General features: G+C 34.0%; 1 protein-coding gene across 1 annotated transcript in view; it reads right to left on the bottom strand.

Moving 5' to 3' along the window:
• The window catches only part of EXOC6 (exocyst complex component 6), a 207,226-nt gene that overhangs the window by 120,852 nt on the left and 73,730 nt on the right, over nucleotides 1-12,644 (bottom strand). Inside the window, 4 exon segments of the mRNA NM_001313786.2 lie at nucleotides 835-932; nucleotides 5,929-6,000; nucleotides 7,197-7,317; nucleotides 7,437-7,483. Of these exon segments, the coding sequence (NP_001300715.2) occupies nucleotides 835-932; nucleotides 5,929-6,000; nucleotides 7,197-7,317; nucleotides 7,437-7,483 (338 nt within the window).

The raw sequence follows: 12,644 nt of genomic DNA, 5'->3' as shown, positions 1-12,644 counted from the left end.
CCACCCAGGGATCCCTAAATCTCTATTTCTAATACTAAATACCTTTGAATTACAGCCTCATATCTATTTACTGGGGGGAAAAAATTCAGAGATTAGAACTAAAAGCAGTACAATTAAAAATTTATTATAAACTGTTCAGCCACTGTGGAAAAACTAGTATGCCAGTTCCTCAATTTATTAAATATATATCTGCTATATAATCCATCAATCCCACTTCTGGATATATACCCCAAAGAAATGAAAACATGAACTCAAACATATATTTGTACATCAGTGTTCACAGCAGCATTACTCATAACAGCAAAAGGTGCATATGACCCAAATACCCACAGATGGATAAATAAAATGTGGTAATATCCATATAAATGGAACTGAATTATTCAGCCTTGAAAAAGAATGAGATACTGATACAAACTATAACATGGATGGACCTTGAAAATATTATGTTAAGTGAAATAATCCAAATACAAAAAAACAAACACCGTATGAGTCCACTTATATGAAGTACCTAGAGTAGACAAATTCATGGAAACAAAGTAGAATGGTGATTGCCAGGGAGTAGAAGGGACTAGAGAGTTAATGTTCAATTGATATAGTTTCAGTTTGGGAAGATGAAAAAGTTCTGAAGGATAGTGGGGATGGGTGCAATAATATAAATGTACTTAATGTCATAAAACTACATTTTAAAAAGGTTAAAACGGCAAAATTTGCTATGTATATTTTACAATAAAAAATTATTGTAAGCATTTTTCATTGCTAATGTAAAATCAATCACTTTAGCATCTGACAAACTTTTTCACTGTTACATTAAGGTTTTATGGCTTTTAGACTAACCTGAAAACTCCAGCCCATTTCTTAAGAAGTGTTTCATTGTATTGATCTCTTATTTCAAATAAAAGGTCAAAAAGTCGGTTCACTGGAAAACCATAACCCTAAAACACAACAAAAGCAGATAAGCAAGTCAAATAAGTAAAGATATATTCATTCGAGAAATGCTGGGAATACTGAATAATTGTTTAAAAGTGATCACTATATCATATTGTATGTCATTCCACCAGTATGAAAAGAAGATATCCTTTTGACTCTCTACTAGATTGCATTAGGTAAGAAAGAGCCTATAAAGAGTTTTATGAAGCTGGAATAATTTTTCCATTTCTTCTCTCTCTTTTCAGTCTGGATTACATAAGTCAAAACTGGAGAAAAAGTTCAAGATAAGTGATCTACATAATGGTGTCTTGGAAAGTGGTCCCTAAAAAGGATAAAAGAAGAAAAGGGAATATATTTTGTCTGAAACACACTGGCTTCCTTTTGCACCTTCAATTTAAGATCAACTTCACTGTAGAGGGAAAATGTACATCTCCGCATCAAACATACACTCTCCAAAACTTTATTACTTTCTAAACCCAAAGTCGTTGAAATTTTACCCATTTCAGTACCAAACATTTCTTGACCTCACAGAGTTGTCCCTTTTCCCTTCAAGGTTTCCCTCCTCTTTATTCTTAATCCTACCCCTGCAGGAACTACTCCAAGGCTTATCTATTCACTGTTGTCTTTAACTTCCACTAGTTCCTTTCTCTTAGCTAGATAAATATGCTAATTACCTCCCATCTTTAAACCAAGTAAGAAAAAACAAAAAAGCCCTTCCTAGATTTGCTGTGCCCTGCCAGCTTTCTCCTTTTGTTACTCTCTTCATAGCCAAACCTACTACAATCTGCCATTCCTATTCCTTTAAAACTGCAACAATGTCACAGATTACCTCCTAAATATAAAAGTCAATATCTCACTCTCTCTTAAAATTTGTCTGCTTTGAATTCTGTAACACCACTCTCTCTCCTTTGTTCTCCTCTTATCTATAAACAGTCCTTCAGTTTCCCTTTTTCTTCTATCTCTATCCTTAAATTCTTCCTCTAGGTCTCTAGCATAATCTGAAATCTACTGACCTCAAACACTATTTTCTCTGATTATTCTGAATCTACATCTCTAGTTATGCATCTGGAAGTTCCAAATATTTAATTCCAACACCTGTTAGATATCTCCAGTCAATCTGCCAAGAAGCATGCTAGAGTTAACTTATTTCTTCCCTTTCCAGCTAAACAAAGTGTTTTTCCTATTTCCTGTGTAATAGTTCTACCATCAATCCAGTTTATCAGGTAAGAAACTTGAAAAAATATCTAAATGACCCCACAGACAAACATATCTAATCATTTACCAAATTCTTTTGATTTTATCTCCTTCACAAATCTCAAATCTGTCATTCTTCTCCATCACTTATTTTTTTTCCAGAAGTATTCCCAGTACCACTGCTTTATTTCAGTCCTTCACAACTCTTGCCTAGACCGGTAAGAGCTTCCTAAACTGAAGTTCCAACCATCTGTCTCTTTCAACTCAATCTATTGTCAAGACTCCAAATTATCATTTAAAGTACAAATCTGATCATGCCATTCCACTGGTTAAAAACTACCAAAGGCTTATTACTAAAGTCCCACAAGTCCTGCCATAATTTGGGTTAAACTACCTTGTCAGGTTCATTACCACTATTTGCCTTTCTTTGCTCACACCCATCTACTATAGTTTCTTTCACAATCAAGCTGCTTGACCAATCTCATGCTCATCATACTATCCTTCCATCTATAGTTTACACATGCTATTTAATTTTCTCTGCCATTCATGGCCCTTTCTTGATATGTACTTGCTGAACTCATCTTTTAAATTCCAACTCACATTTCAACTTTCGATACAGACTTTCCAACTCCTGGAATCAAAGTTAGATATTCCGTCTTCTGCAAGCCCAAAGCTTTTTAATATACTGCTATGTTAATATGTCCTATACATCTTGTTTACAACTAAACTGTAAATTTATTGAAGGATTTTTATATCCCTACTGTCTTACTGATTTTTAAGTCTGTATCATTTCACACATCACCTAGCTACTAGCATATGGTGGGTGCTCCAAAAATGTTAGTGCATGAATCATAAATGTTTACTTCTTTTTTTTTTTAAAGACTTTACTTATTTATTCATGATAGAGAGAGAGAGAGAGAGAGGCAGAGACACAGGCAGAGGGAGAAGCAGGCTCCATGCAGGGAGCCTGACATGGGACTCGATCCTGGGTCTCCAGGATCACGCCCTGAGCCAAAGGCAGGCGCTTAAACCGCTGAGCCACCCAGGCTGCCCTAAATGTTTACTTCTGATTGCTTAATAGGCAATAAACAGAACTATAATATGCTGGTGTTACTTGTTAATGTTATTTAGTCAGCTTTAAATAATAAAATGAAATATGAAAAGAAAATTTTCCTTAGGGTGGCAAAGTGTCAATCTTAAAAAGTAAATATCAAGCAATATTTCTTAGTTTTTATTAAAAGACCCTCCCCAATTCTTCAATTAAAAGGTATAACTTGGGATCCCTGGGTGGCGCAGCGGTTTGGCGCCTGCCTTTGGCCCAGGGCGCGATCCTGGAGACCCGGGATCGAATCCCACGTCGGGCTCCCGGTGCATGGAGCCTGCTTCTCCCTCTGTCTGTGTCTCTGCCTCTCTCTCTCTCTCTCTCTGTGACTATCATGAATAAATAAATAAAAAAAAAATCTTTAAAAAAATAAAAAAATAAATAAAATAAAATAAAAGGTATAACTTGGAACATCCCTGGGTGGCTCAGTGGTTTAGCGCCTGCCTTCGGCCCAGGGCATGATCCCGGAGTCCAGGAATCGAGTCTCACATCGGGCTCCTTGCATGGAGCCTGCTTTTCTCTCTGCCTCTCTCTGTGTGTCTCTCATGAATAAATAAATAAAATCTTTAAAAAAAAAAAAATAAAGGTACAACCTGGAGGGGGGAACCCAGGCGGCTCAGTTAAACGTCCATCTCTTAATTTTCACACAGGTCATGATCTCAGGATCGTCAGACTCTGTACTGGGTGTGGAGCCTACTGAATATTCTCTCTCCCTCTGCCCCTCCCCACCTCCCTCACTAAAAAAATAATAACTTGAGAAGTCAGCATTTATTAATTATGTATAAGGCCCACAGAGTACGCAGCCTGTCAATTTTCATTGGAATGAAAATACTGCAGGATTTCTGAATAAGTAAGTAATAAGGAGTTTGTCCATATTTGTCTTCCTGAATCTTATTTCAAAGCAGTAAGATGAGAAAGGTATACTTACAAGGGTTTATACATCTATTACTGTTACTTTCTACTGCCTCTATTATACCTACATATTGTCTATCCCTTTCCTCTGATTCTCTAGAGATCCTTGGAACCACAGCACATATTATACCACATTCAGTTGTACCCAAAGTGCCAGTTCAGAACAGTCCCTCATGGTTTATAAAGAGATAAGGAGCTTGTATCAGAATACAAATCAATGCAGCTGATCTACACAAGAAAGTCTTGCTACAAAATAAATGCCAAGAATTGAGGTAAGCTTTGTACTTAGTGATGTAGTTGACTTATATCCTGAAGGAAGTTCCTTTTTGCTATGGATCCATAAGAGCTGGTGGACTAGTGACTTTTTCTAGGCCAGTGAGTATTATCCCCACCATGTCTTGAGTAGTAATGTTTTTAGTCATTAAGGGCAACAAAACTCCCTCAAGTTACTCAGAGATAGACCTAAAAAAATTAAGGTACTCTCCGATAAGACTTACCAGAAGTTTTTATTTTGCAGAGAAATCAGTATTACAGATTTATGAAAAAAATCCGCATTATTCTGATGCTACAGTATAAGGCACAGAAATTAATAAAGATATAACATAAAATAATTGACTAAAGTAGTACGTCAAATCTTCTTAGATTTAATAATCAAGTAGATAACTATTATTCTAGGATGAAGACTCTTGTGATGAAGCAAATAGTTTAAATTAGCATTTCCCAAAGCATATTATATAAAGTTCTAGATCTACAAGATGTCATATGGGGGAAAAAAGATTCAAGGGTCAAATATACTGGGAAAATACTGCATAAATACCTTCCTTTTGGAATCATATGGTATAAATCTGCTCTGAGAAAGGCTTTTAGTGGAGAAATCTGTTTTACTTCACTTATTTCCCAAATGTTTTTGACCACAGAACTCTTTTTAAAGCAACATCTATAAATAAATAAATAAATAAATAAATAAATAAATAAATAAAGTAACATCTATTACCACACTTTAGAAAATGCTAATCTATGTTTCATGAAATGTTCTTCCAACCATAAAAATCCTGTAAGTTTAAGCATGAAAACAAAACGCAATTAATTCTTGACCATCCATGATCAAAAAAAGGGACAAGCTTAAAACTTTGTTACTGAAAATCACAAAGGCACTGAATTTTGAGACTGAATTATTTTAATCTTATTTTCAAAAAAGAAAAAGACAGAAGTAAAATGATTTGCTCATAGTACACCTGAAATTAGGAAGGAAATGAGTGGATACAGCTTTCAAACTACATGTTTTCATATTTGTTATCACACTTACAACTCAGAACAATCCCCAAAACTAGTAATAAAATCATTTCCACCAGTGAGGATCTAAAGCTTAGAAAAATTGTAAACATACAATTAGTCAAAGCAGAAGTGAAATATAAACTCAGGGTCTTGTGTGACTCCCAGAGCCCATGCTCACTGTCCTAAAGCAGATCTTGTATCTTCTCATTCTATTTCAGAGTTCTTTCCACTACACTCTGCACTTTTTTTTAACTATAAAAATATCTAAATAAACAATCTATTCTAACCGAATGACCAATATTTTAAAAGATGGTAATATTTCCCTAGCTCTATCCAAGCTTCATAATCAGGAAGCAGCAGAGAATTGAAAAGTCTTGGAATATCAATACATAAGCACACATTTGGTTACTACTAATTTTTCCCATTAATCCATAATAAAATAAGTGAGCATGGTCTGTATTTTGTATATCCTTACATGATCAAAATAGGCATTAAATGAAAATTAGAATATTACCCACCTGCAAAGTATCTGCAAATATCACAATGAGATTCTTCAGTTCCAGAACAAGGTCAGGATCAGTACAATAAGACTGGGGGAGGGAGGTGAAGGGATGAAAATAGAAACAAGGAAACAAATATAAACCAGGATCATTTGATTAAAAACAAATCAAACCTGAAAAGTTTTCCTTTAGTATGCCAGACTTATTATAAATTTAAAATCTTGATTATTAGTTAGATCCATGGCTGGCTTCCTCTATTCAGTAAAAATTCTTGGGGAAAAACCATAACAGAATGTACCTGAAGTATCCGTATTACATGAAATGTTATTCCAATATAAGAATGACAACTGAAGATTCTTCTTATTAATTCACCAAAAAAACCTAATCTGTTTCAAAAGGATAGTGAAACTCATTCTGTCCCCTTAATAGCATTTAACAAGATTTTTAGTGTGATATGTTGCATTTAATACCTTATGACTTTGTATTTGATGTCATATAATTAGTAGGAAGCACACTATAATTTTACATATTCAGAGCTGGTCTGAGTGTAAACCATGAAAAAACATCGCTCTTCATTGGTATGTTAGAAAAAATTATAATTGGCTGGAAAAATACTATATAAAGAATCTACAATCCTGATAAATTAAAAATATAGTATTTTTATAATCTAAATACTACATAAGCTAATATCCCTTTAAAATATTTTCAATCTCTATTCTCAATAATAACAGTCTTTATAAATAACACTAACATATTATTTCCACAAAAGGTGTATTATGCAAATATTTGATCATTTTACTTCAATTCATTTAAAAAATTACATAAAGGTTCATTATTTCAAATGAGTTCAAATTTTGACAATTGCATATTTTTAGGATATTTGTAACTGTGTTACAGCAAACAAATTATAAACATCGAAGAACAAGTTCAATTGAGTTTTAATGGTGGAGTTTATTTTGGAAACAAAGAATTTGGAATGATAATTAAAAACCCTTTCTTCACGGTGCTTTTCAGTGATCTAATGAAGAGGTCAGTTGAGACTAATGAGACCAGCTTAATTCTTCATTTTCTATAATGCTGGACTAAAAGTGCCTTGAGAAGCCCCAGTCAGTTGCAAAATCACAGCTCAGTGTTACCAAACAAAAGCCTAACATTACTACTTCCAAATCTGAGCTGCTATCAAAAAATGCAGAAAGATGGAGTTAGTTTTCTTCTGACATTATGCATTTAGGAAGTTCTTGAAGTAACTGAATTAAAAATTTAGTAACATAATTTGTCTGACTTACTGAATGAGCTCTAAGGACAGCAATTATCTTTGAGAGGGCCATGTTCCAAAGTTCATCAGTGTATGCCCTGGTTACTAATCCTTGGGTCACATGTAAAATGTGATCTTCCACCACAAAGAACCTAAAAACAGTAATTACCAACATACTGTATGTTAAAAAAAAAAAAAACAAACAAATAGAAAACAAGCAGTTCTGACATTTAACATAAAAATAATAGTTACTTCCAAATTAGATACATACCCTACAATTTGAGTGAAATATCTTCTATACCCATCAACTGTTTCATGCTTTAAATGAAAAATAAAAATAAATTTAAACCAATAAATACTGGTAACATAAAAGTAAGTTTCAAGTCACTACATCATTTATTAAACAAATAATTACTGAGAATCTACTATATGCAACATACATTTTTAAAGCACCAGAGATATACTAGTAAAAACCAGAAAGTCCTTATCCTTATGGAACTTACATTCAAAAGGAGACAGACAATAAACAAGTTAAAAAGTAAATATAATTTCAGAACCCTCTTCTCAATAAGCTAGTTCAAGCCACCATAATTTCTCACTTGTGCAGAATTTCACTACGTGAAAGCTCTCACATAATTTCTCTCTCATCATTCTCCTACCCAGTCTCACCAGATTTCAGACTTGCTCTCTACAATCTATTCTCCAGACAGCTATCAGAATACTTTTTAAAGAGTAATCAGATCTTGATATCTTCTGCTAAAAACCTTCAATGACTTTATATCTGATTCATAATAAAAGTCAAACTCCTTAAAAATGATCTGTAATTGCATGTTAATAACCTTAACAAAAGGCATATAGAAAAATATTTTATCATTTGAATTTCATTCTTAGTTTATTACATGAAATATTTCATTATTTTAATTAAGTTTAAATGTTGTATTCTGCATATTTCATAAATGTGATAAAAATTTTCAAACATCTGGGTAGTTCTTTTCAGGTTGTTGGAAAAGAAATGTTTTTTACCTTTTAGCTTTAAAATACTATGATCAGGGTACTGGGTGGCTCAGTGGTTGAGCATCTGCCTTTGGCTCAGAGCGTGATCCCGGATCCTGGGATCGAGTCTCTCATCCGGCTCCCTGCAAGGAGCCTGCTTCTCCCTCTACCTGTCTCTGCCTCTCTCTCTGTGTGTCTCATGAATAAAATCTTTCAAAAATAAAAGAAAATACCAAGATCAGAAAGAAAGGAGTTTATACGATACCAGATGTTGATATCTCTTGATACTTCCTTTATAACATTTATAGTCACATTTTATAATGTGCCATGTGTGCTTGAGAAGTTGTTTTACAGTTGTTACAGTAGGCTTCTACATGATTCATTAGATCAAGTCTATCAAGCATGTCATGTATTCTTACTGATATTTTATGTGGTTTATTAGATACTAAGACATACTTAAAAATCCACTATGGATGTCCTTTTAGTTGTGGCAATCTGGCATTATATATTTTTAATCAATGTTATCAAGTGCTTACAGGTTTCAATTATCATTTTTTATCAACTCTAAGACATGAATATTTTATTTTCTATCATTCTAGGTCTTTTTATATTATATGAAAGTATACACCCCATTTCTATTCTTTTACTGGTTACTCCAGAAATTACATTATGCATATTTAAGTAATCAAAATCTAAAATCATCAGTATTTTTACTCTTTTGGACAATTCAGAAAACTGCAGCATAGTTTCATTTTATTAATTCCCATGTTTATGCTTTTGTTGTTGTGCATTTTAATTCTATCTTGTTTTATTTTTTTAAGATTTTATTTCTTTATTCATGAGAGACAGAGAAAGAGAAAGAAAGGCAGAGACACGGTCAGAGGGAGAAGTAGGCTCTATGCAGGGAGCCCGACGCAGGACTCGATCCCAGGACCCCAGGATCACGCCCTGGGCCGAAGGTGGCACTAAACTGCTGAGCCACCTGGGCTGCCCTAGTTCTATCTTGTTTTAAAGTCCAGAATATTTATTAACATTATTTTCTACAACTGACATAGATTCATCCACATATTTATACTTTCTTTGCTATTCATTCCTTCTAGCATCTCATATCTTTTATTTGGCACCCTTTCCTTTTGCTTGGAATAGATTCTTTAGAATTTTCTTAATAAGGATATCTTAGTATCCAATTCTCTTCTTTGTCTGAAAATGACTCTCTCTGCCTTTGTTTCACTAGATATAGAATACCAGGTTAATAGTTATTTTTTTTAAAGATTTTATTTATTTATTCACAGACACAGAGAGAGAGAGAGAGGCAGAGACACAGGCAGAGGGAGAAGCAGGCTCCATGCAGGGAGCCCGATGTGGGACTCGATCCCGGGTCTCCAGGATCACACCCCAGGCTGCAGGCGGCGCCAAACCGCTGCGCCACCGGGGCTGCCCAACAGTTATTTTTTTAGCATTTTAAACATTCCATTGTTTTCATTTCTCGTAAAAACCTACAAGCAAGACCACTGGGCTGTATGATAAGTGTATGCCTAACATTATAACAAATTGCCAAACTATTTTCCAAGGCAGCTGCATATAATTTTTAGAACCACCAGAAGTATATGAGAGTTCCAGTTGCTCCGTATCTCACCAGCACTTGCTATTATCAATCTTTTTAATTTTAGCCTTTCAAGTGGTAAATAGTGGTATCTAATTGTGGTTTAATTTGCATTTCTCTGATGAAAAACGATATTGAACATCTTTTCATGTGCTTAATTTTCATCTATGTATCTAGTAAAATATCTTCTTTAATCCATTAGTTTGTCTTTAATTATTTAGTTACACAAATTCTGAATAAAAGTCCTTTGTTAAACACAAGTTTTGCAAATATTTTCTCCCCACCTGTGTCTTTTCACTTTCCTGACAGTGCATTTTGAAGAGGAGTTTCTCATTTTGATGTTCAATCTATCAATTTCTTTCTCTTATGGTTCATCCTTTATGTATGTCACCTAAGAAAATACTGTTTAACCCAAGGTCACAAAAACCTTTCTTTTTCTAAAAGTTTTATAAATTTAGCTCTTGCATTTAGGTCCATGATCCATTTCTTGAATTGTTGAGGTAAAAGTCAATATTCATTTTTTTGCATATATGGATAATTTAATTATCTTATGGTCAAAAGACATACTTTGTATGATTTCAAGTCTTTTTTTTTTAGATTTTATTTATTTATTCACAGACACAGAGAGACAGAGAGAGAGAGAGGCAGAGACACAGGCAGAGGGAGAAGCAGGCTCCATGCAGGGAGCAGGATGTGGGACTTGATCCCGGGGCTCCAGGATCACACCCAGGCTGCAGGTGGCGCCAAACCGCTGCGCCACTGGGGCTGCCCGATTTCAAGTCTTTTATATTTGTTGAGATTTATTTTATAGCCCAGAATATGCTCTATCTTGGTAAACCTTCTATGTGTATTTGAAAAGCATGTGCATTTCTGCTATTTGGGGTAGAGTATTCAATAAATGTCAATTAGCTTAAGTTAGCTGATACTATTTTTCACATCTTCTATTTTCTCTTTATCTTTGCATTCTGCAGTTTCACTGTAAGTTCTTTCCGAGTGTATTTCTTTTCATCTTACCTACTTAGGATTCCTTGGGCTTGAATCTCTAAGTTTCTATTTCTTGACCATACTGGAAAATTCTCAGTCATTACGCTCTCAAATACTCTTCTGTCCCACTTATTCTATCTTCTCTTTCTGTAACTTCAACTAGATATGTTAGACTTTCTTATCTCCCTATGTCTCTCTTCTGTATTCTTTTTTTTTTCTCTTCTGTATTCTTATCCTCTTAAGTCTGTGATGCTTTCTAGATAATTTCTTCAGATCAACTAATAGAATTCACCAACTGCTAAACCTATTCATAACATTTTTAATTTTAGTTAATATATCTTTATTTTCTAGGTATTCTACTTGGTTTTTCTTCATTTTGGCCATTCCTTCATGTTCCCTATTTATATCAACAAGCTTGCTGTTTATTTATTTAATTATATTAAATGGCTAATAATTCAAATACTGAAAGTCTTTTTAGAACTTATTTCTGCTGCCAATATTTTTAATGATTTTCACTTGTTTGATAATTGTTTTTGACTGTGACTTACTAATTTTCCTTGAAACTATGATATGAAAGTTGAGAGATCTGCATTTGCTTCTACTGGGCAATATCAGCATAGAACAACTTCAAACTGAATTTTCAACTTGAGATTTTTTTTTTTGACTATCCAAATAGAATGAATTTGGGTTGCAAATACATGTGAAAAATGGCTTGTTATATATTCTCAAAGATTTTTTCCCCTTGTTCCTTCAGAACCAGCATTTAAGATGGGAAATTTCTGGGCAGCCCGGGGGGCTCAGCGATTTAGCGCCACCTTCAGCCCAGGGCCTGATCCTAGAGACCCAGGATCAAGTCCCATGTTGGGCTCCCTACATGAAGCCTGCTTCTCCCTCTGCCTGTGCCTCTCTCTCTCTCTCTCTCTCTCTGTGTCTCTCATGAATAAATAAATAAAATCTTAAAAAAAAAAAAGGCAATTTCTTTATAGTGTTTAGCAGAAAGATCAGAGAGATCTTGTTAGATTTTTTAAATAACATTGTGCCCACTTTTTTTAAGTAAATCTCTATATCCAACAGGGGGCTCAAACTCCTAATTCCAAGATTAAGAGTTGTATGTTCTCCTGACTAAGCCAGCCAGGTGTCCCTAGATGTTTTTCATCTTTAGGTCATCCTAATAGTGAGCTCTAATTCTTTGGAGTCTCTGCTTTCTAAGGAAGACAACTTATCAGCTCCTTTAGGAGGCTTTGGGCTTAGGCCTCTGTATTCCCATGTTCTCAAAATTCATACTTTCCAATTCAGCAGATACCCCTAAGATAAAAGCCACAATTAGTGCTTCATTAAACCTATCTGGATTTCTGCTTCATTTAGGTTTTCCTGTTTTATTTTATAGTTGAATATATGGAGGTATAAGTTACATACAATAAACTTCACTTTTTCATATACTGTTTCTGCAAGTTTTCACAAACATATTTAGTCACATAATTATCATCATAATCGACAGAGTAATTCCATATTCACTTAAGTTTTTGTCCTGACTATACTTTTCTACCAATTCTTCAGTGCATTTAAAAATAATTTTTAAAATTTTTAAATGTTTTATCCAGCATCTTTGTTTTTTCATAAGAACAACTTAAAAGTACATAGTCTACCATATTGTCAGAAATGAATTACCACTCCTTATACTTTATATATCTACTTGTTTATCTTTTTATTTATTCACTGCCTATTTTATTTGTTTACTATCTTCCCTAATAGAATGTAAGCTCATGAGAGAAAGAACTTACTTGTTTTGCTCACTGCTATACCATTAACACCTTAAACCAATTATTGGAAATGGAAGGTGTTCAGTATTTGTTGTTGAATGAATAGTGTTACATGCTCTGAAGAAACTAAAACAGGGTA

Source organism: Canis lupus, chromosome 28 (genome assembly GCF_011100685.1).
Source record: "Canis lupus familiaris isolate Mischka breed German Shepherd chromosome 28, alternate assembly UU_Cfam_GSD_1.0, whole genome shotgun sequence".
Lineage (NCBI taxonomy): Eukaryota > Metazoa > Chordata > Mammalia > Carnivora > Canidae > Canis > Canis lupus.
The sequence above is the reverse complement of the archived record's forward strand: the minus strand, read 5'-3'. Positions and strand labels throughout refer to the sequence as shown.